The sequence below is a fragment of the Candoia aspera genome, chromosome 2 (assembly GCF_035149785.1).
Source record: "Candoia aspera isolate rCanAsp1 chromosome 2, rCanAsp1.hap2, whole genome shotgun sequence".
NCBI lineage: Eukaryota > Metazoa > Chordata > Lepidosauria > Squamata > Boidae > Candoia > Candoia aspera.
This window is the reverse complement of record NC_086154.1, coordinates 124,344,406-124,366,036: the sequence shown is the minus strand read 5'-3', so window position 1 is coordinate 124,366,036 and position 21,631 is coordinate 124,344,406. Positions and strand designations below refer to the sequence as shown.

Sequence of the window (21,631 nt, the reverse complement as noted above, 5' to 3'; positions counted from 1 at the left end):
CAGACAAATTGGAAATAACAGTCTTTAGGAGGGACTATTGGATCTATAGCAAATCTTCCTGTCTGGGAGGCTAGCTCTGTTACTTAGAAAAGATGACTTGTGGGTGGAAATGGATTGCATCCCCTGAACCTTTCTCTACAAGCGGAAGAAAAGAATAATTTTTACAGTACTGTATGGGAAAAAAAAATCTGTGCCCTCTACTTGGAGCAAGATTTAGGAAGCTGCCTGTAGGGATATAAAATTAAATCTTGGAAGAGTTATATACTATTTAAATTCTAGAGCTTTTTATGCTCTGGCTCAAATAACCCCTACAGAATCTTGAACAATTTTGGCTTAGAGGAGGATTGACTCCAGGTGCCATGAGGCGTGATATATTTTGCCTGATTACTCCCACAGAAGATACACCTTTGTGAGTACTGGAAATAAGGGCCTCCTGAAATGTTCAAAAGAATTGTAAGGAACTTGCATCCAGTTTGGTAATTTTTCACTATTTCAACCCCACTAAACTATGTGTTATACTCCTGGATATGCATCCCTACCCCCCCCCCCAGCCCCCCAAATATCAAAACAGATTTTTGATATGGGATAAGTTTATTTCAGAAAACAAAGCAAGCCCACTGTAGTAACCCACATAATCTGATTACAAAGTGCAGTGAATTCACTTGTGCTGGACCTGGATAATTGTTTACATATTTGTGCATTTAGTATTTTGACTTACTGCACGGGGGGAAAAAGAGCTGTGAATAAGACATGCAGATTTAAGGGGAAGGCAGATGCTTTCATTGTGATGAGAAGAATAGTACACAAAATGGAATGGTCCCAGAGTTGAGGTAACAAAATAGTTGTCCAAATAATATGGATGTGTCCATATATTAAATGCTAGATTTTAAATATGTTTCAGGCAAGGTGCTTGTAAAAAAACTTCAGTCAGCTTCATTTAGAGATGGCAAATCATGAGAAATTTTGTACGCAGTAACCTAACACAACATACAAAAAAGGTTTTAAAAACATGTAAAGCATAGTACACTATCAAAGAGTGAACTCCATAGCTCACCTGCTTTCTTTGTAAACTAACATCCTTTCAACATAAGTAGTTGGCAATACTGAGTATCAAGATACTCATTGCTTATGTAGTGTTCAGAAGAGTTAGATTCAGAATATGTGTTCAGTCCATACAGAAAAGGAACAGCAAGGCAGTGTTCTCTTGGCCATTCTCACTCATAGTGCTTTGTAGTTGTCAGGAACACCAAGCCAGCCTAGAAGATGCTTCAGCTATGTTGACAAAAATGAGCTGTAATCAGGATTTGCACCTCCTTAAATGGTTAAACAAGAGGATCCACTACACAGTTGGGAACAAAAACAGAACTGTGGACATTTGGTTGGTGAAGGTGAATGGCTCCTTCCATGCAATCATTTCTAATGAGTACATGCATGGTATTGGGCATTTCCATGTGTAGTCATCTCTGATAACATTAATCACAATTACTGTGATTGTAGTACACTAACTAGAAGGCTTACTGTAGTTTGGTCTCATGGCTTTGTCTAATTTGTTTCTTTTCTAAAGAATCACAAGATCCCTTAACAAGAGCAATTCTGTATGTTTGCATGTTTTATATGGCTACTCATTTCCAAGAAACTCAATTTCATATGAAAAAAATAAGTTACTATGTATATTCTACATGAAGTGATTCACAATATCACCTATACATCCAATGTACATTCTTAGCTCCAGAAAAGATTTCAAAATTGCTTGACACAAGCTATTGGGATTGCAGGAGTGAAAAACATGCCACTTCCATTTATATCTCCAGCTGCTTGAGAGGAGAAAGTCTTCCAGTCAGACACATTTGTTCCTTACTGAAAACAGGTTTCACATGGCTGGATGAGACAAACCATCAGTGTTCAGGGTCAGTCCTGAATTACTGCACCTCCATAAAGAACTCCATTTGGATCAAAGCTGTTGGATCAATTGCTGCTAGTTGGAATTTTTTCTAGTTTACTGCAGAATAGTGCACATTAACTACTAGGTTTAAAGCCTAGCAGAAATGGAACTAATGCTCTAAGTCAATAGAGAGCAATAACTGGAGCAATTATTGGCATAAGCAATCTTATTTTTAAAAAATAAAACATGGCACAAGGACAAAAATCGGCTAGACAGTTTCATTTGAAAGAACATGAACATGACATTGTTAATACTGTAAACTGCAGTCTTCACACGTCATGGCTGCTTGCAGTTTCTATATCAGGATCTTTCAAAGGGCACAAAGATGAGCGAGGGTCCATGGCTGAGTGCATTAGAGGAATATAAACATCGTCCATGTTTGGCATGACAAAAATTTTCTGCAAGGCATAACAATGAGTTAGAATACAATTCGAAGGTACAGTCAAGTGAACTCAAATACACTGACCTCATATTTTGGATTTTCTCATCAGGCCAAGTGGAATCCTTAACAGGTTTATTTGAATCAAGCGATGTCATGGGTCACTAGTAAACTATCTACTTTAAGCATAGATTTGGAACAGTCATGGTATTAAAGCAATTTTGCTTTTCAGGGGTTACAAAATCTTACATTCCACTACATTTCAGCAAACTTCACTGATAACGTTTTTAAAAACAGTTGACTCCTATCTGCTGTAGCCCCTTGTCCCCATCATCCCAAATTTTTAAAGGCAATGGCTAGAAATTTGAACAGATATTTCTGTATAATATTTCAGTAAATTCATGATGAACACAACGCTAGAAATACAGTCCATAGAACAGTATGAGCAATAATTTATTCAAATCATTTATTTGTCTCAGGCCAAAATCAGCCTTTCTTTATGAGATTATCCACAATAATATTCCTTCAAATTCTTTGGTATCACTTGAAGGAAACTAAAATCAGGCACTATCTCCCTACTTTAAAAATCTGGGCATGCGAGGTATTTTTTAGTGTGGATATGGCACACTTCAGGTCCAAAGTCAAGTGTTTCAGGGTACCAGTGGGCTCACTTGGTGCTTCCTTAAATCAAGTGCATCTTTTTCTGGGATTATGTAGTGCCTGTTGAGCCCAGAAAAAGATACAGCTTCTCAGAGGAAGCACTAACAGGTGTACAGTGTGTCCCTACACCTATTTTGAAGTACCTCTATGGCTTTGGATCCAAAATGCAGTATGTACCTATGTGTAGTATCAAAATAAGAACCTGAAATTCCCAGAAGTAATGATTGGCGTTAAAACCAATGTCCAGCCAATCAGTGTGTATGGGTGCTTTTTCATCTTAGATAGATGCTACCATCAGCAAGCTTATGGATGGGCTAGCTAATGACATACATACATACATACATACATACATTTATTTATTTATTTATCCACCCACCCACCCACCCACCCACATTAATATTATAAATAACTCAAGGTGGCAAACATACCTCATACTCCTTCCTCCTCCTATTTTCCCCACAAAAGCAACCCTGTGACTCTCCTCTTATTTATTTATTTATTTATTTATTTATTATCCCACCTTTATTAATATTATAAATAACTCAAGGTGGCAAACATACCTCATACTCCTTCCTCCTCCTATTTTCCCCACAAAAGCAACCCTGTGACTCTCCTCTTTTCCCCACAACAGCAACCCTGTGAGGTGAGTTGGGCTGAGAGAGAGTGACTGGCCCAAGGTCACCCAGCCAGCTTTCATGCCTAAGGCCGGACTAGAACTCTCAGACTCCTGGTTGCTAGCCCAGCACCTTAACCACTAGACCAAACTGACATTCTTTTAACACAGTTAATGTTAATGATATTTGAACTACCTGAAATTCTTGTTCCAGTTTCTTCTCTATCCACTCAGTCACGTGAACCAAAGTCACTTCTCTTTCACCAAGCTTTGGCCGAGCTTTTAGCTCCAAAAAAGGTGGTCTTCGGAAACCGTACCTGGAGATAAAGAAAATAATGAAGGTTTGTTTCTATCCCAGATTTGTATCCCATATTCTCTCCAAGGCCTATGGGAGAATATATAATCCATGTTCAGCTGAGACGTGTTTATCCTAAGCCATCCTGGGATATTCATGGATGAACAGAAATTTTAATTTCTGTCTTCTTAAACCAAATCCAGCAATGCAACCACTACACAATGCTCCCCAAACCCATTCATGCTGGCTATGGATTCTGGGACTTGTAGTCCCAGATATCTGAAGGATTCTAGGTCAGGGAAGGCTACAGTACCTCATATAGCCTAATCTTGGGCATTTACTTTTTCAAAGACATGCATCTTCAAGGATTTTGTTGGAGGAGGATTGGAGGCGCTAAACCAGGCCTGCACAATGCGTAGAGGGGAAAGGGTCACATTGATAAATTAAAAATAATCATGGGCCGCAAGGGAATACCTGGCGCCCAGTCAGCTATTTGGCAGCTAGCAGAGTGGCAGCGGAACTGAAGCTGGGGCAGCGGTGAGGCTTGGGGGTGCTTAGCAATGCATCTTTTGGAGCAACAGTGAATGTGTTACTTTTAAAAAAACGCCAGAGCACAAGGTTGCTTGGCAGGCCACATGCAGCCTGCAGGCCGTATACCGTGCAGGACCGAACTAAACTATGTTAAACTAAACAAAATATTTATTCCAAGTGAGTACATATTTCAACATAAAAAAATAGTCTCATTTTTCCCTCCAGTTCAAGAGTATAGTTTTGTTTCTTCTATGTGCCCTGTAAACAAATGTGCCCAGGTTCACAATGTCATTTTGAGATCAGATACTTATTAACAATTAGTATAATTGCTGAATTCTAGTACTAGTTGCTGAAGAACTTTATGTCTGAAAGATTTTATGTATCTTGACTGAAATTAAGTCCTAATGATATAGCAGTGGGTACCATGTTGTCTCAAGGATGACCACAGTGAGAAATCAAGTCAGCACCTACTTATATTCTTGTCATTAACCCTTTTCCCAATACAATTTAAAATAACTGTATTGTTGGACTGAGACAATGTTTTCTGTACTGAACTACACTGTGCTCCTCCCAGAAGTTAATTTCCTCAGGTTTAATTGAGGATCAAGTTCTTGTGAAATATTTTCACTTGAAGAAAATGGAATCCCATCTTGATTAAGGCAGCCAGTGGTGAAGATGTTGGACTGAGGAGGCCCAAGTTCAAATCCTCATTGAACATGGATCTCCCTGAGTTGTTCTGAGAATAAAATTAGGGGAAACAGCCATGCAAACTGCCTTGAGCCTCCCAGACAAAAAAAGGCAAGATACAAATGTTCAGTGAAACACTCCTGGATAAATGAAAACAGAACTTCAGTCTCAACTTCATTCCATATTTCTTCAAAATAAAAAGGAGCACTGAAATTGTTCTTCTCTTTTGGTAATATTTTCAATTATGAGATAACACTGGCAGAAGCGTCAACATTGACCTTTTAATTAATACCTCTGTAGATCCTCATATAATTCAATATGCTGTTTTACCCAGCAAGCTTCTGTATTATTCTGTATTAAAGGGAGAGGTGGGAAGGGGAAATGAAAGAGCAAGCAGTAATCTTCTTTTTTGACCTGATTTCTGGTGCTGTAGCTTTATTCATGGATGATAAAATTGCTAGGCTTTGTTAGCTTTTCAATTTCTGGAAGTTTACAAAATGCATAATGAGAAATGGAACTGTACATTTTTACAATAGATCTCTTTTTGGATAGAAGAATAATTCAATCACATGAGCAACTTAAAATAACACCCGGTTCTATTATCTTTGCCAGTAACTGTTCATAGGAATTAATGGCAAAATCCCACACATTTCTTCTCAGAATTAACTCGTTTAACCCTGTATAAATGATACATGACAGACTGTTCCTTATGACTCACACATTGGTGCTGCAATTTTCTAAAAAGGATCCTTACTAAGGATCATGTGAATGCTTGTCAAACTCAGAATGATCACACACTGCAGACCAACTTTCACTTTATAAGCATGTTCTCTTGTGTGACTTCAAACTACATTTTTGCTGCAAATTTTTTTATAGTTCATTAGTCAAACGGTGCAGCTTTTTTTCTTTTATGTGTCTGAGAAAAATAGGAAATAGGGGAACTGAAGAATAAAATATGTTTTAGTGACATCCTTTCACAGCACGCATAAAAATAAGAAATGTTTTGATACTTTCATAAATTCAAGTGACACATTATACACGATGGATTCCAAAGTCACAAGTCTTCTGAAATACACTTACCATATACGATCAGTAGGTGGGGGCGGAATGTTAATTGCTAACATCCCTTTACACTCTTGTACCTCAACAGTGAGCAGGAGTGGTGTATTCGAGACTTCCTCAATCTTTTTTTTAATGAATTCTGTCTCAGTTGCCTTCTGGAAATACTTTGACTTGGTAATTTTATCCACAAATCTCATTATTTTACTTGTTCGGTGCCCTACTCCATACCTTTAAGGGAGAAAATAAGAGGAATTCATCTAAGTGAGCGTCAGCTGTCCCTTAAAAAACAACTGTTAATGCTTTGTGGTATTCTGCAGCTGAAAATACAACATGTTAAGGGCATAGAGTGCCAGTCTGCTACTGCAGATTGTGAAGTGTTGTTGTGTAAATGCACAGACAGCAAAGACTTATAGTCCTCATGAAAAAAAATGGAAAGATCCATAGACCTGGCTATGACATCTGCCTGCACTGTAAATCAGAACTAAAATAAAATTCACAAGGAGAGTCAAGCAATAATTACACACACATTAAGGATTTTGGTAAAGAGTTGTTGGCCCCAAAAGTTCACTATTATTCTTGGACAGTCCAACATTTTGGCTAGGATTTCTCCCAAACGTTTGAGAGCTCTGGTCCAGCAGGCTGCTTACCTAACTGTGATGGACCTTGCAACCCCAAACTGCAAATTCAAGGATTTAGCAAGAGGATGTACAAATTAACAAATTCTGGATTTTTCCTTATAGCATTATCGTTCTCAACTTTTTATATTATGGTTTTGCTGCACTTTTATGTTTGATTATTAGTTGGTGTGGATCCCAGTAGATTAGAAATGTGGGATATAAATGTTAGATAAAAGAAAATAAAGATAGACTGTAATTAAAAGAAAAACCTGATTTTTTCTAAAAATAAGTAAGCTGTGCCTTACTTATTTGACAATGCTGCTAAGCATAATCTATATAGCACAAAGGTAAGTATTAGACAGCTTAAGGTCTATTGATTAATTGCTGGATGATCAGCAGTAGATTGGCAAGAACGACAGCCACCTAGTTATTAAACAACAGTAGTAGCAAGTCCTCTCTGCTGAAATGAAAAAAAATTAGGATAATCTGTTCTGCAACAGATAAAGCAGAATGATCTCTCTCTCTCAAGACCTTTAAAAACAGCTACAGCAAAATAATTATTTCTGCAACTTCGATCATCTTACAGTTACTAAATTATTTATAGTTTTGCTAAGAGGCTGCATTGATCTATATGCTAGTCCAAACAAACATTTAGATTTCTGTTATCTAAATGGTTGTTTGGACTAGCATACAGATGTCTTCTGACATTCAGCTAACCAGCAATTCACAAAAACCCATGATAAATTCCTTTCTGCTAAAAGAACTATATTTCATTCAACCCAGATTATTCTCCTTTCTTGGTAGCACTTGAAATATACAAGTTGGACGATTTTAAGTACTTAATTTGTTTACTGTAAAATGATCTTCCATGTAAATAAAAATGCTATCATTATCATAATTTGTTCTTGCACCTATTTCATTCTAAATTTTTAATACAGTAACAGCAGAAAACAGCCATCTGCAAAACCAGACAATAATCTTCATGGATGACTTGTAAATTAATAAATACCAAAGATGGAAAAAACAGGGCTAACTCTTATCCCCATTACTTTTTTTCTACTGATTAGCAAATATAATTAGGATCACCCATTGAGATAAGGCCATTCGGATTACTGTAACAACAAAAAGTACCTAATTATTTCCAGATTATATGGCCTTACCAATTAGCATTTTGAAAACTGAATCACTGAAAGCATTAAAATGATAAATACCATAGACTGGAAGCACTGAAACATTTATAGAGTAAACTTTGAGTTTAAATATTCAATATAGATCAAATTTAATTTGAGACATTGTGTAATGCTTTCAAGGCAAAAGCTGCTTCAGGGCACGTGAAGCAAGCACATAACACATTCCCTCAACTCCCTATACCAAACATGTTGCTATTATTGACTGACTTCCCAGTTTTTGTAAACTATTCTAATGTGAAGCCTCTGGGTGGTCTGTACCAGATTTAAAATACAAAACAAAAACAAAAAGACCTGCAATCAATAGAAATCCCCCAGATGGCCCCCAGAAACCTTCCATCCTGGTGCAAAGCACAGGGACATAATATTGTTTTAGCAGCTTCACAAAGTGTCAGGAGGGAGGGTGCTGCTCAAACCTTCAGAGGGGAGTTCCAAAGTGTGGGGCCACATCCAAGAAGGCCCTGCTGTCTACCCCATGTTCTCCTCACCTCAAATAGAGTAGGACCTCTATGGAGCCTTCTTGTGATGTTTTTATTGGATGGGCAGATTCAACCCTAGCAATCAGCAGTCCCCGATGTCTTTTCCTAGGATGGCACAGCAGCTGTGGAGGACAATTGCGCAATCCCAGGAAAAATGCAATTGCTTTGAGGAGTTGTAGACAGGAGCTATGTGAGCCCTTTTGCATGTTCTGAAGCACCTTTTGCCTTTGATTCCAAGTGCTACACCACCCTACAATGCGATAATATAACCACTAATATAACCATTTTGTGTGGATTTTTTATTGTTACAGAAAGACAGAGAACATAGCTTTGGTGGAATGCACCACTGTTGATAATGCAAGCAGTGGGCAGGGCACAAACTGAACCAGCAGCTGTCTGAAGGCGAAGACTCACCCTTCTGCTCCTGATACTAAACTCTTTTCACCTCCTGTGGCTTCTGGAGCATCATCTTCCTCTGAGGATCCTGCACTAGAAGATTCTTCATCACTGTCTGCAAGGCAATATGCCCTTGGCCTGAAACTGAAAGGAGGGACACATGTCAAGACAGAAGCAGTGCTTCATTAACACTGGTCAGGCCAGCTTTTTCATTCCTTAGGCAATTAGAGACTCTTTCCACCATTCATCTCCGTCTCCCCAGTTTGTTTTTAAGTGCACTGGAGGTCAGACAAAGGGTAGAAATGAAGTTGTACATCATTTTGCTTTCCCTGAACACAATGGTGCCAAACTTCGCTTCAAATGAAAGGAAGCTGGTTTGGGCATCCTACATGCAGTCAAACAAATGTCAAATAAATTAAAGACATATCAGGATGCATCTCTTTCATACCTAACTTCCCAATACAATGGAATACAATGCTGGCAATTATAATATTAAGATGATGAAGGTGAGAAACTTGGCATGTTTTTTCATTTTTTAAACTTAATGGGATATGCTTCTGAGGTCCAGATGAATTGCTATATGAAAAGTCAGAATTGATTTTGTAAGTGCTGCATGCTTCCAGAAGAATATACAGTACATTCCTTCCACTGTCTGTTTCACACATACACCACTAGCCTATTACCCCATACCCACAGCTGAGTCCTAGCTGCCCCCCACTCTAGGCTGCTAACAACACTGAAATTAGAAATATTATAAACAAGGTATTTGGTAAATAAATGCAAAATACAGTTATAGTATTTTAGGTTAACGGGCCTAAAATGATTCAGAACAAAGGAACAGTTTCCATAAGGCTAGAGACTTCTTTGCAGGATTTCTTGAATTTAAAGTTGTCTTTAAAAAGAAACACACAGTTGATTGTATATGATGCCTAGAGCAGATATTTCCTTTTGGACTTCTTTAAAGGGGAGACTTATAGAATGCATACATAATGCTCAGCACCTCTATATTTCATCAGCAGCTTTTCCTGGGAGTGAAATCTATTCATAATCAGTTCTTCAGAGAATGTTCTTTAAACCTTGATTAAGTAAATGGCAAAGTTAGAAAGATGGACAATGCCTTCAGCCAAATTTGATTTGGCAGCAACCACAGGATTCTTCCCAGCTGAGAATGGACTTCTTATTTTCCTTGTGCAAAAGAGAGAAAGTGCTTTTGCAATATCTATGAAACTGCCTATCTATTAGCTGACTACATAATGCACCCCCTAAGTATCTGACAAACTTTTTTTAAAAACAGTAACAACAACACTGCTCTATAAGAATTCAATCACTACAGAGTAAAGATTGTTCAACAGGGGCTGTTAGACTCTTTTTTTTGCCAAGAATCTCTTTTGTCTCCCATAATTCCCCAAATAGTTTTCATTTGGGTTGGATTTGGAACCTTTCTGGAGAAAAGTAGTAAGGAGGACAATTTGGAATAGATAACACTGAAGAATAAGTTTAAGAATCTACCCCCCCCCCTCAAATGATCCCTCCTGAAACAACTTTTCTGTTTTATTTAAAACAGAAAAGTACTGCAGCTTGGTATGTATTGTACATAACATGTATTTAGCCCCTTACACAAGCCCCTGGGAATACATGGATACTTTTAGCTTGTGGAAGGCTTCATGCTTCAGTGTTTTGAACAGAGAATCTCCCTTTCTTTCTCTCTCCACACACACAAACACACATCAATAACAATTTATAATTCTTTATCAAGGTGTAGCACAGATCAAAAGAAAAACAGAATAGTTAGAAAATTCCATCCAGTAAAATTAGTTCAAAGCTTAACCAAATATTTAAAATTAAATCAAATGCAACAACCATATATATTTAAGAAACATCCTCAATACAGCAGAGTGCACCTCCATCCATAATTAATGTAAAACAATTAATAGCCTGATCTTAATGAGAGTAGAGTAAAATAATAAGGCCCTGTATTAGCCCACTCGTCAAATGCAAAGGTCTTTAACCCCCCCTTTAAAAGCTGCCAAGCTTTCACAGAGACAAAGGGAAAGTGGGAACTGATTCCTTAAAGCCCAGAGACTGGAGACTGTGACCCTGGAAGGGGAAATGGGAAGGCAGCCCTGATAAGCACAGGTATTTGGGGAGGTCAGACTGTCGCCAGATCCTACAAATACTCATCAAAGGAAAATTTGCAATCCTCACTGTAAGGAAACTATAACCCTAACCCTAACCATCTGGAAGCCCCAGAGAAACGAGAGACCGAAAGATCGATTTCTCCATAACCTACCATTTCTCCATCACTTCTGTGCCAATCTGATAAGCAAGTTTCACACAAAAATTATATGATCAAAAGCTCATATCCTTCAGTGATGTCCACAGCAAACCACGCTAACATGAAAATGGTAACACAGACATGGTGACCATCACACGAATGCTACCATTAAGTATTTGCATCCTGATGTCTGATTTGTCACAGCACAAGTGTGATGATACAGTCTCACATGTGTTATTATTAGCCTCCCCTGCCTTAGAAATTAGCTCTGAGTTTTGTATCTCACCACAGTTTGACAACTGTTCCTATAACTGCCTGGAAAAACCAATAATCTATTCCAGCCTGTCAAATTTTATTGACTGCTATGAATACTTCTTTCCCACTCTCCAGCTTTACCTGCTGCTCCAGAATGATTTACATGGGAGACGCTAGCAATTTTCAACTAGGGCAGTAACATTCTGTCCATTTTCCAATCCATCCAGAGCACAGCTGTTGGTCATTTTTCAAGGATTCCAAATTTTTCTGTGCACTAGGCTAGATTTAATAGAAAGTAGTAACCACTGCAGATAGTAACTGTAGTTTGGACTTTCAGAAACTGTTTCTGTAGGTTCTTCTGAAACTATGATAATCTTACAGTCTTTGCTATAAGACAGTAGGAAATCTACCATATTCTAACCAATTTATTTTTCCCTTGTCATGTCTATTTGGTTATCTGTGCTATCATCTTGTGTTTTAAGCCAAGGATAAAATGAACACATTAACCTTCAATTCTGTGCTTCAAAGAGCTAGGTTCAAATCCCCATTCAGCCACAGAGATCAGTGGTCGTTCTTTTCCAGCTCCATCTACTTCACAGGGTTATTGTTATCCAGAATATAATTAAAAAAGGATCCCATATACGCTGCTTTGAGCTTCCAAGGAAAAGGCAAGGAATAAATACAATACTGTAAATAAATATCCCTGTTACCTTTTAATTCATTATGATGAGGTCTACAATAGCAAGAAAAAAATACTTCAGAATGTTAAAAGCTTTCTTATATATGTTCAGAATAGCACTGAAAGCTGCATTATTATTTGCACTTTGGCACCCTCAAGATTTAGCACATGATTTTATTTGCAGACTTCAGAAGGCTAGCTCTGAAAGGTCTTTTAAAAAATATTCAAAAGTTAGGAGCATTCATATATATCATTCTTCCCATGGTTCAATCTTTCCTGACTTACTGCTTTACATTGCAAATGGGAATAAGCTAGATATTTAGACACTCTAGACCAGTGTTTCTCAACCTCTGCAAGTTTACGACGTGTGGACTTCAACTCCCAGAATTCTGCAGCCAGCATGCTGGCTGGGGGATTCTGGGAGTTGAAGTCCACACATCTTAAATTGTAGAGGTTGAGAAACACTGCTCTAGACAAACTAGAGCAGCGTTTCTCAACCTTGGTGAGGAACTAGAGTGATGGACCTGCACCTTCTTCAAGCAGTACCCATAGTACTAGAGAAGTACTACTTGTAATGAGTGGTGTTTGCCTCCAAATATAAGGAGTGCATATTCCTCTGTCCCTCATCACCTCCACAGACAGACAGACAGACATTTATTTTATTGTTCAAATTTCTATTACCGCCCATCTCCCCACAAGGAGGGGGACTCAGACATACTTCAGACATTCCAAGAACCATGGAAGGAAAAGGTATCTATTTAAGGCTCCCCTTCCTCTATTACTTCAGGAGGTGTTGCATGATTCCAGCTAGAACTAGAATCTAGCACATGCAAATTTGAAGTGTGGAGATCATATAGCTTTGATCAAGCATTTAAGAAGGCACTATAAGTGCATTAAAGCTAATTATCAAGAAATACTGGTTCCAATGAACTGACCTCTCCACACCCAGACTGTGTAGCAAATACACTGTACAGTAGTTTCAGCAATGGGAAAACTAAAAACCCTTCAGATTCAACCGATTTATTTAAGAAAACCTTCTGAATGTTTCAGCACTAACAGAATCAACACTCTACAAGGAATGGGATGATGTGACACATACCACTCACCAGAAAAAATCCACAGATTGACGAATCCAAATATTATTAAAAAGAAAAGAAAATGAAGGGGAAATAAAAACAAATGTAAGTTAGAGAAGAAACAGTATAGAGAAATTTCTGGCTAATCTCAAGACATTTTATTCGGCCAGCATGAAGTAAACAGAATTAGCTGACTTTTTAAAAAAGTGCATTTTGTTAGGTCACACAGGTATAATCTGGACTATTATTAAAAGTATCATATACACTGATTGTGAAAACATAAATGAAAATATATAGCTGCCAAGATCTTAATTCTTTAAAATGTATATGGAAAGTCAACCTTTTTTGGGCAAAAAATATACACCACTGCAGAGTTATGTGAAAGGTAGATTCAGCCACATGTAGTGTCAACATAGACAGGAGAAGCTAGCCAGCTAAAATATAAGGATATGAAATTAACAGGGAAGGATCAAATAGCAAAGTCATTTAAAAATTAGTCACAATTCATCCATGAATATGACCTGTTTATTTCAGTTTTTATTAAATCACAATGTACGTATGTTTGTTGATTGTTGTATGCTTGCATGTCTTCAGTTATTCAGCCATATGTTGTAGCAATACTGTCCTTCCTAAAAGCTTTGGAACTGTGCCAATAGCAAAATATGTTTTTTCCTCTATTTAATGCAGGGTGTGTGTATGTCTGCTTTACTGCAGTTTGCCCATCCTCCTGCAAAACAAGTAAGTAGGACTTCCAGCATGAAAACAGAAAAAAGCATAACAGGAGAACCAAATCCATAAATTCACATCTGAGAATTTAAAATCACATCCAAACCTTAAGCAAAGGCCAGAACACGAGATGAGGAAGAAATGGGGAGAAGGAAGAAAGCAGAGAAAAATGCTGCCTTGTTGCGTTTTGTAGCTAGCCAAAATTTAAATTGGCCTGAATATATATTGCACTGCCCAATATGCACAGATATTTATATTTCAGAGCCAGTTTGGTGGGATGGTTAAGGCAGAGGTCTTAAACATGTACGGTAGCCCAGGAAACTCTTTTCTACAGCCCACAGTGGCTCAAAAAGGTGCTGCTGGAACCCATACCCAATACTCCTTCCCCCTCCTATTTTCCCACAACAACCACCCTGTGAGGAAAGTTGGGCTGAGAGTGACTGGCCCAAAGTCACCCAACCGGATTTCATGCCTAAGGCGGGACTAGAACTCTCAGCCTCCCGCTTTCTAGTCCAGCACCTTTGCCATGACACCACACTGGCTCTCGGTCTTTCTGCTTTGCCTCATGTGCAGGCACTGCGCTGGCATGTGATGGTTGTGTGGGTTTGCAAAGCGAGCACTGCTGGTGACATTGCCATTTGTTTGTACTAGTTGATCCAGGGTGGGATGCAGAATAACACAACGGTGAGGTGTGGAACAACAGACAGCTCAGAGACTGCAGACATGTGATACAATATTTTGTTTTATAGCAGGCAACACGTTTTTGCCTTTATTAGCATAAAACTGCCATTTTAATTTAATTTTATAATTATAATAATTATAATAATTATTAATTATAAATATAATACATTATTTCAATTTAATAAAATTAATACTTAGTGGACATTCATATTTAATCTTGGTTGCATTTTTGCATGTGTATGAGTGTGCCCACTGAACAGTGCATTCTATGAAATGTGGCCCCCATATTTGAGACCTGGGTTAAGGTCCTGGACTAGTGACTGGGAGATGGTGAGTTCTAGTCCTCCCTTAAGCATGGAAAGGGGCTGGGTGACGTTGGACTAGTCATTCTCTCTCAACCCAATATCTCACAGGGTGATTGTCGCAGGGAAAATAGGAGGGGGGAGCATTATATACACCACACTGAACTGTATGCAATAAAGAATATATTGCATAAACATCTAATAAATATAAAAACATATATTTATATTTTATAACGTTTTTAATTGATATGAATTGTTATTTTAATGTATTGTAAGCCACCCAGAGTCATGTTTGAGATGGGTGGTGGAAAAATGTGCTAAATAAATAAATAATAAATCCAATAAGTATATTTATATAACTGTAAATAATATAAATCTAATATAAATAAATAAAATTAAAAGGTTTGCTTATTTTATCCATTTCATTTATTGCTTATCAGAAGACTGTTGTATGGTACTTCCTTGCTTTGTTCAAGCTCAGCTTGAGGAGAGTAATTACTCAGCTAATTAATATTTGTTCAGTACATTGTTATTAATACTTGGATTAATTGAGCTCTAATGCAACAATACTAATTATGAAGTTGGTATTTATTGTTTGTCCACAGGAAGCCCCAAGGCCGAACAACTAGCACATGCCAGAGGGGTGACTTTGGGCCAATCACTCTCTCTCAACCCAACCCAACCCACCTCACAGGGTTGTTGTGAGGAAAATAGGAGGCCCAAGCATTAGGTATGTTCGCCGCCTTGAGTTATATATTTAAAAAGCAGGATAAAACAACAACAACAACAATATGCAAAAGGCTTATCAACAGATTTTGAGCTTGGGGGCATCCAACTACATACAATAGCTTCCACATAAACTATTACTACATTCATATATCTTTTCTGCTTTTTCTATAAGGGAAAGGAGCAATTGCATTAGTGATTTGTATGTGTGGTAATAGAAGCATTTATAGAAATAATGTGATCTTGGTTTGATATAGAGTAAGGGATTGAATATGGAAATTGCTGTATATTCTTGCTGTTGAAAGTTGGAAGTCACTTTATCTGATATTCAAAAATCTTTCTTCTTGTGTTTTCAACTCTTTTTAGTTTTTTTCTTTTTGTAGGGTTTTTTTTTGTAGTTTTTATCTTCCTTTCGAACTTAATAAAATTCTTATAAAAAAACTATTACTACATTCACTACATTCACTTGGTGAATGTACATTCATTACTACATTCACTTGGTGTTGGAGGAAAATTCTGAGAGTGCCTTGGACTGCAAGAAGATCAAACCAGTCCATCCTCCAGGAAATAAAGCCAGACTGCTCACTTGAGGGAATGATATTAAAGGCAAAACTGAAATACTCTGGCCACATAATGAGAAGACAGGACACCCTGGAGAAGATGCTGATGCTAGGGAGAGTGGAAGGCAAAAGGAAGAGGGGCCGACCAAGGGCAAGATGGATGGATGATATTCTAGAGGTGACGGACTTGTCCCTGGGGGAGCTGGGGGTGTCGACGACCGACAGGAAGCTCTGGTGTGGGCTGGTCCATGAAGTCACGAAGAGTCGGAAGCGACTGAACAAATAAACAACAACATTCACTATAAGGAATTCATTGGGTTCTTTCATGGGTAAAAGTGGAAAGTAGCTCATGCCAATTTCTTTCTGAACAAAAATTTAACTAATAACAATATTCCTTACCCTTCTTTACCAAATTCTCCAGTTTTTAATGCTTCACCCAGAGGTTCTTTCCCAAGTTTGGTCAAATTCATCTTTGTCTCAAGAGTCATCAGAAAAGATCCACTGTAGGATATTTCCAAGTCAATCCAAAGCCCTAGAATTGTTGGGAGAACATCATTTTAAGTATAAGCAACAAATATTGGGAAAAATTTGTCACGGGGTACAAATACACATGTGTAACCAGACTGTTTCCACTTCTTCTTCAGAAGTCAAGGCTATTATTATAAATGTAAACAGCAATTTGATCAGTAAAGGCAAGCTTGATGTGGGGGCTGCATTATATAAGTCAGCAGATTTCAAAATGTTAGCACATTAATTGGTATAGTGCTACACTGATCTTGGAATTAGGTTATGTTTCAAAATCCTAAGAGTTTCTAGAAAATAAGAGAATGCTTCTCAAAAAGAAACTTGCTACAGAGGGTTCACTTTTACTTTTTTTATCTTAAAAAAATCTGATGACCAATTTTTATCCTATGATACGCTATTGTTCAAATCATAAAATTCATAGATTGCTAGCTTCTGACAGTGGAGCCTCCAAAGTGACACAGGCAAAAGAATTTTATGACGCACTCAGACAGTAGCAAAACAGAATGTGAACTCCGCTAAGGCATACATGCACTCAACCTTACATTCATTCGTTCTTGTACTATTGGATATCTGCATTTCAGTGTGGATTAGAGGCAAATCTATTCAGAAGGATGGAAGTGGAATATTTTCTACACTGCACACTGGAGTAGCACTACTTGCATTATATGGAGGATCTTTGCATAAAAAGTAGGCCACCTCAGATTTAAGTCTAATACTATTTTTTTCCCCTTCTACAGCAGAGATGATCAACTTTTTTCCTCTTTGGGCTGCAAGGGAATATGGTTGGTGATGTGATGGGTCAGTGGGGCTGCAATTTTTGGACCATTTAAAGTTACTTTGGTGGCAGTTAAATTAAAAAAATGGTAAAAAGAGTTTAAAAATTAAATCACTGAAAATTGCTATTTTGCCACCTAATTTCAGTAGCATAATCTCTGAAAGCTGTAAACCAAAAGAGATACTCTTGCTACAAAGTGCCCATCCCTGTTCTTAATACTGCACTCAACAGTTCTAGAAGCATCCAAATCTTGGCTTCCAGTTTTCTCCAAAAATGACCCCCCCACACAAGTAAGTATCCTTATGAACCCATCTTAAGTGGAAGTTAAAAAAGCCTGTAAGAAGAAACTAAACTTAGAAGTCAGCTGCAAATGAAAGCTGCCCACACCGCCTTTGAAAATGTTTCAGCATTGCAATCCGGATCCTGTCATCTGCCATTAATTCCATAGGGGGGCATTCATCTATTTGAGACAGACTAGCAATAACCTGCTTGCAACTGCTTGTAATTGTACTGGGCTGATCTGTATGTAATATCCTGCAATTATAAAGGGAAAAGCTTTAGAGAGCATCTGCGAGGCAGAGAGATAAAACAGCCCCATAGCAGACTCAAAACATTGTTCCTATCTCGCTAAAGAAGACAGGAAATGAAAAGGATCAGCATTTCAGAGCATCTGCAGCATATTATTTACAATCAATTGTGAGGAAGCTTGTATTTTTTACAGCAAACAAAACACACAAAACTGCCAAGGGAGGGGACACTTTGAAATGTGATATCCACAGCCAAATTCATCTAGTGGGGATGTGCAAAACTTACCCCTTAATTTCCATGTCATAATTTTGGCTATAAAAAAACACTATGTGGAACATTTCTAATATTCTTGTTTTAAAGAATATCAGACCTGGATGCATGAACACGTTTAGAGGGAAGCCACTGGCATAATGCTTAAGGCAGGGTTTCTCAACTTGGGCCACTTTAAGATGGATGGACTGCAACTCCCAGAATTTCCCAGCAAAGCTGGCTGGGGAATTCTGGAAGTTGTAGTCCACGCACCTTAAAGCGGCTCAGGTTGAGAAACCCTCCCTTAAGGTGTCTGTCTAGGTTCAAATGTACCTTCCAGTCTCTCAGCCCTACCTACTTTTGGCCAATCACCCACTCTCTCCACCAAGCCTATTTCCCCAGGTGGTTATTGCAGGAGTAAAATAAAGAGAAATCCCCAAGTAAGCTCCCACAAAAACCACAGGATATAACTCTAAGAAATAAATAATAAATGGGGCAGGTGTGCTCTAACAAAAACTCAGATGTGTTTGCCCCAAAATACCTCAGACAAAGATTTATCTCAACATCCTAGTAAAGCATACAGTATTAGATTGAAACACAGTGCCTGGCCCAAAGGCATCTGGTCTCCTTCTTCTAAGTCCACATTTTCTCCATTATAGTTAATTGCTTATAATATACCTACCAAAGCATTCCTAAACTGATTATGCTACCGTTTCACAATTAGGATAGCTTCTCAGCTCTAAAGGGCTAAGTAACAAGTAGCCTCTTTTCTTTCATCTAAATGCACATCTAATGGAGACAATAAGCTCTTTAATGATGTTATCATGTGATATTATATTGCTTGCCTCTGAAAATGCTGTCTAAGTTTCATTCTCTTTGGACAACCAATTCATGAGAAATGCATATATTTTTCATTCACTGGAAAGGTACCCAAATTTTTAAAAGGTGGAAAGGAATGGAGTAAAAAAAATAATAATACCCATTCAGCAGTCCTAACCAGTAATTTTTGCCTTCGGTACCAACACTTAAAATCTGCTTTCACTTCATGCCTGTAGTCTACAATGCCACATCTCAATGACAACCTAGTTACAGAGTAGTCACAAATTGCTCTACAAGGGATGGAACATTCCTATCAAGAAGAGTTAATGGGTAAGACTAGTTTCAAGATTAAGAAAAAGGTTAGATATTTGGGAGTAATTTTGTCAACTAGAAATAGTACGTTGTTTGAGAATAACTATGTTAAAATATGGAATGATGTTAGAAAAGATTTGTTAAGATGGAAAAAATTACAACTGTCTTTTATGGGGAGAATTTCTGTGATTAAGATGAATGTTTTGCCTAGCATGTTGTTTCTCTTCCAGACTATACCAATTTTGACAATGGATTTACCATTTAAACATTTCCATTGTAGAAAAAGAAAGCTCTTTATTTGAAGATTGAAGTAAGCATCCCAAGAGAAAGCTGCAACTGTTAAAACTGGTGCACAAATCCTAATTAAAACATTCCCTTCTCAGTGAGCTCATGTTCCCCCTCCCACTCCTGACTCAAGCCGTTACGATGACCTTGGTTCCCAGCACTTTGGCTCCTGTTGGAACCCCCCCACCCCATCTAGCACAAACATTCTTGACACTGTCGAGGCTTCTTGGTCCGACTGGCATTGACAGGAACCAGCAATCAAATGCACTGAGTTCGTTTGATTGTACGATCCTGACAACTTGTGAGAAGGCCAAAAAATTCTGGGACCAAATATATGTCAATATACAAAAGGTTCTTAAATTGGACTTACAAAAAAAACCCAGAACTGTTTCTCTTGGGACTGATGGAGAAACAGCATGAGCAACAACATGGGACTTTGCTTTCACATATGATTTCAGCAGCAAGACTTTCATATGCACAAAGATGGAAAGACCCACAAATCCCTGTAGTGGAGGACTGGATGATTAAACTGATGGAACTGGCCCAAACGGCCAAGTTAACAGCGCTGATAAGAGAAAATACCGTTTCTGGATTTGTTTCTACTTGGCAACCACTTTTAGACTATTTGCTTGTGACAGAAAAAAACGAAGCTTTAATCTTGGGTTTTAATGATTAAAAGGTTTGATTTTACAGAAATAATGTTGCTAAGGTTTTGTTGGTATTGTTTCTCCTTGGACTAAGCTGCAGAGCAGGTATCCATGGTAACAAATCATTTCTTAAGTGTCGGCAAGGTGAACAGGTCAAGCTTAATTGTTCCCAAGTTGGGGTGTGGAAAAGGATGACCAAATAAGCAAAAAGCTTCCTGCATGGTTGGGGAACTTGCCTGGACTTGTGCCAGTGGTTTCTGTTTCTGTTTCAGCTCAGCAGCTCTTCTGCTCAGCACACTTGGGTGTGTGCGTGTACTTGTAAATATGCTCTTTTGTATTTAAGAAGCTTTTGAGCCCTTGAGTTTCCCAGATGAAACTGTTTATGTTCTATGCGTTGTTTGAATACAATTATTTTTATTGAAATGCCTGGTGTCTTCTTTCTGATCTCTCAGGCCAAATGCTTTCTAGCACTCAGCACAAACTCCAACAGGTTTAACTAATGGTAAGAGATTATATTTGTAATTGCATTCATATCTGTATTAGAGAAAGTTGGAACTCACTTTCCTATTCTATCCTCTTCTAACTTTGCACTTTTATAGTTTCTCCTTTTTCTTTAGGTCTATACTCTGTCTTTTCTATATTCTATTTTGTATTTTAACTATGCTTTGAAAAATAATAAAGTTCTTTAAAAAAAGGGATGGAACATTCCTATTGCAGTAAATTGAATGAACCAATTCATAAATATATCACACTATTTTTTCAAAATGAAAAAAGGTATTGCTTTAAAAAACCCACTATCTTGCAATAAGAGCAGATTGAGATCTATTTCTATGGTAGGATGGAAACAAAAGGGGTCATTCAAACTACTGTTTTGCTCTTCTGAGTTCATTAATGTGTCCTCAGGTACTATTTTGATAATTTATTAATACTGTATTAATGTATTAATGTAAAGTAACAGATATGAATACAACCTATTTGATTAATATCCACCATAATAGACTCACAGGTCAAGAACCAGCAAATACATTTTTTCCTGTGATTTCAATTGGTGCAATTGTCAAATTTCTCCTGTAGCTACATATATCCTAATGTAATCAGTGAGTCAGCAAGCTCCAAGTACCAATTCTTTTTAATAATATAATGAACTTCAACAAAGATAACAATTCAAGTAAATGGCACCATGCAACAGGATCCCCCCCCCCCATTTCTTTCAAAATTCAAGGAGGGTTAGGGCCATACCTACCTTGAGGGGGGAGAATTCTATAAAGTGAGGGCTGTTACCAAAACAGGTTGCTGCCTTGTTCACACCTGATGAACCTTGCAAGGAGAGAGGAAGTCTAGCAGGACCCCTCTAAATGATGGG

General features: G+C 37.8%; 1 protein-coding gene across 2 annotated transcripts in view; it reads right to left on the bottom strand.

Moving 5' to 3' along the window:
- Positions 1 to 572: 572 nt before the first annotated feature.
- Positions 573 to 21,631, bottom strand: part of TEX2 (testis expressed 2) — a 101,469-nt gene continuing 80,410 nt past the window's right edge. For both annotated transcript variants that reach the window (XM_063293500.1, XM_063293501.1), the window contains exons 8-12: positions 16,528 to 16,660; positions 8,867 to 8,992; positions 6,188 to 6,397; positions 3,791 to 3,911; positions 573 to 2,340 (exon numbers count right to left, since the gene is read on the bottom strand). In XM_063293500.1, the coding sequence (XP_063149570.1) occupies positions 2,212 to 2,340; positions 3,791 to 3,911; positions 6,188 to 6,397; positions 8,867 to 8,992; positions 16,528 to 16,660 (719 nt within the window). In that variant the 3' untranslated portion in view covers positions 573 to 2,211. The remainder of the gene's footprint in view (positions 2,341 to 3,790; positions 3,912 to 6,187; positions 6,398 to 8,866; positions 8,993 to 16,527; positions 16,661 to 21,631) is intronic.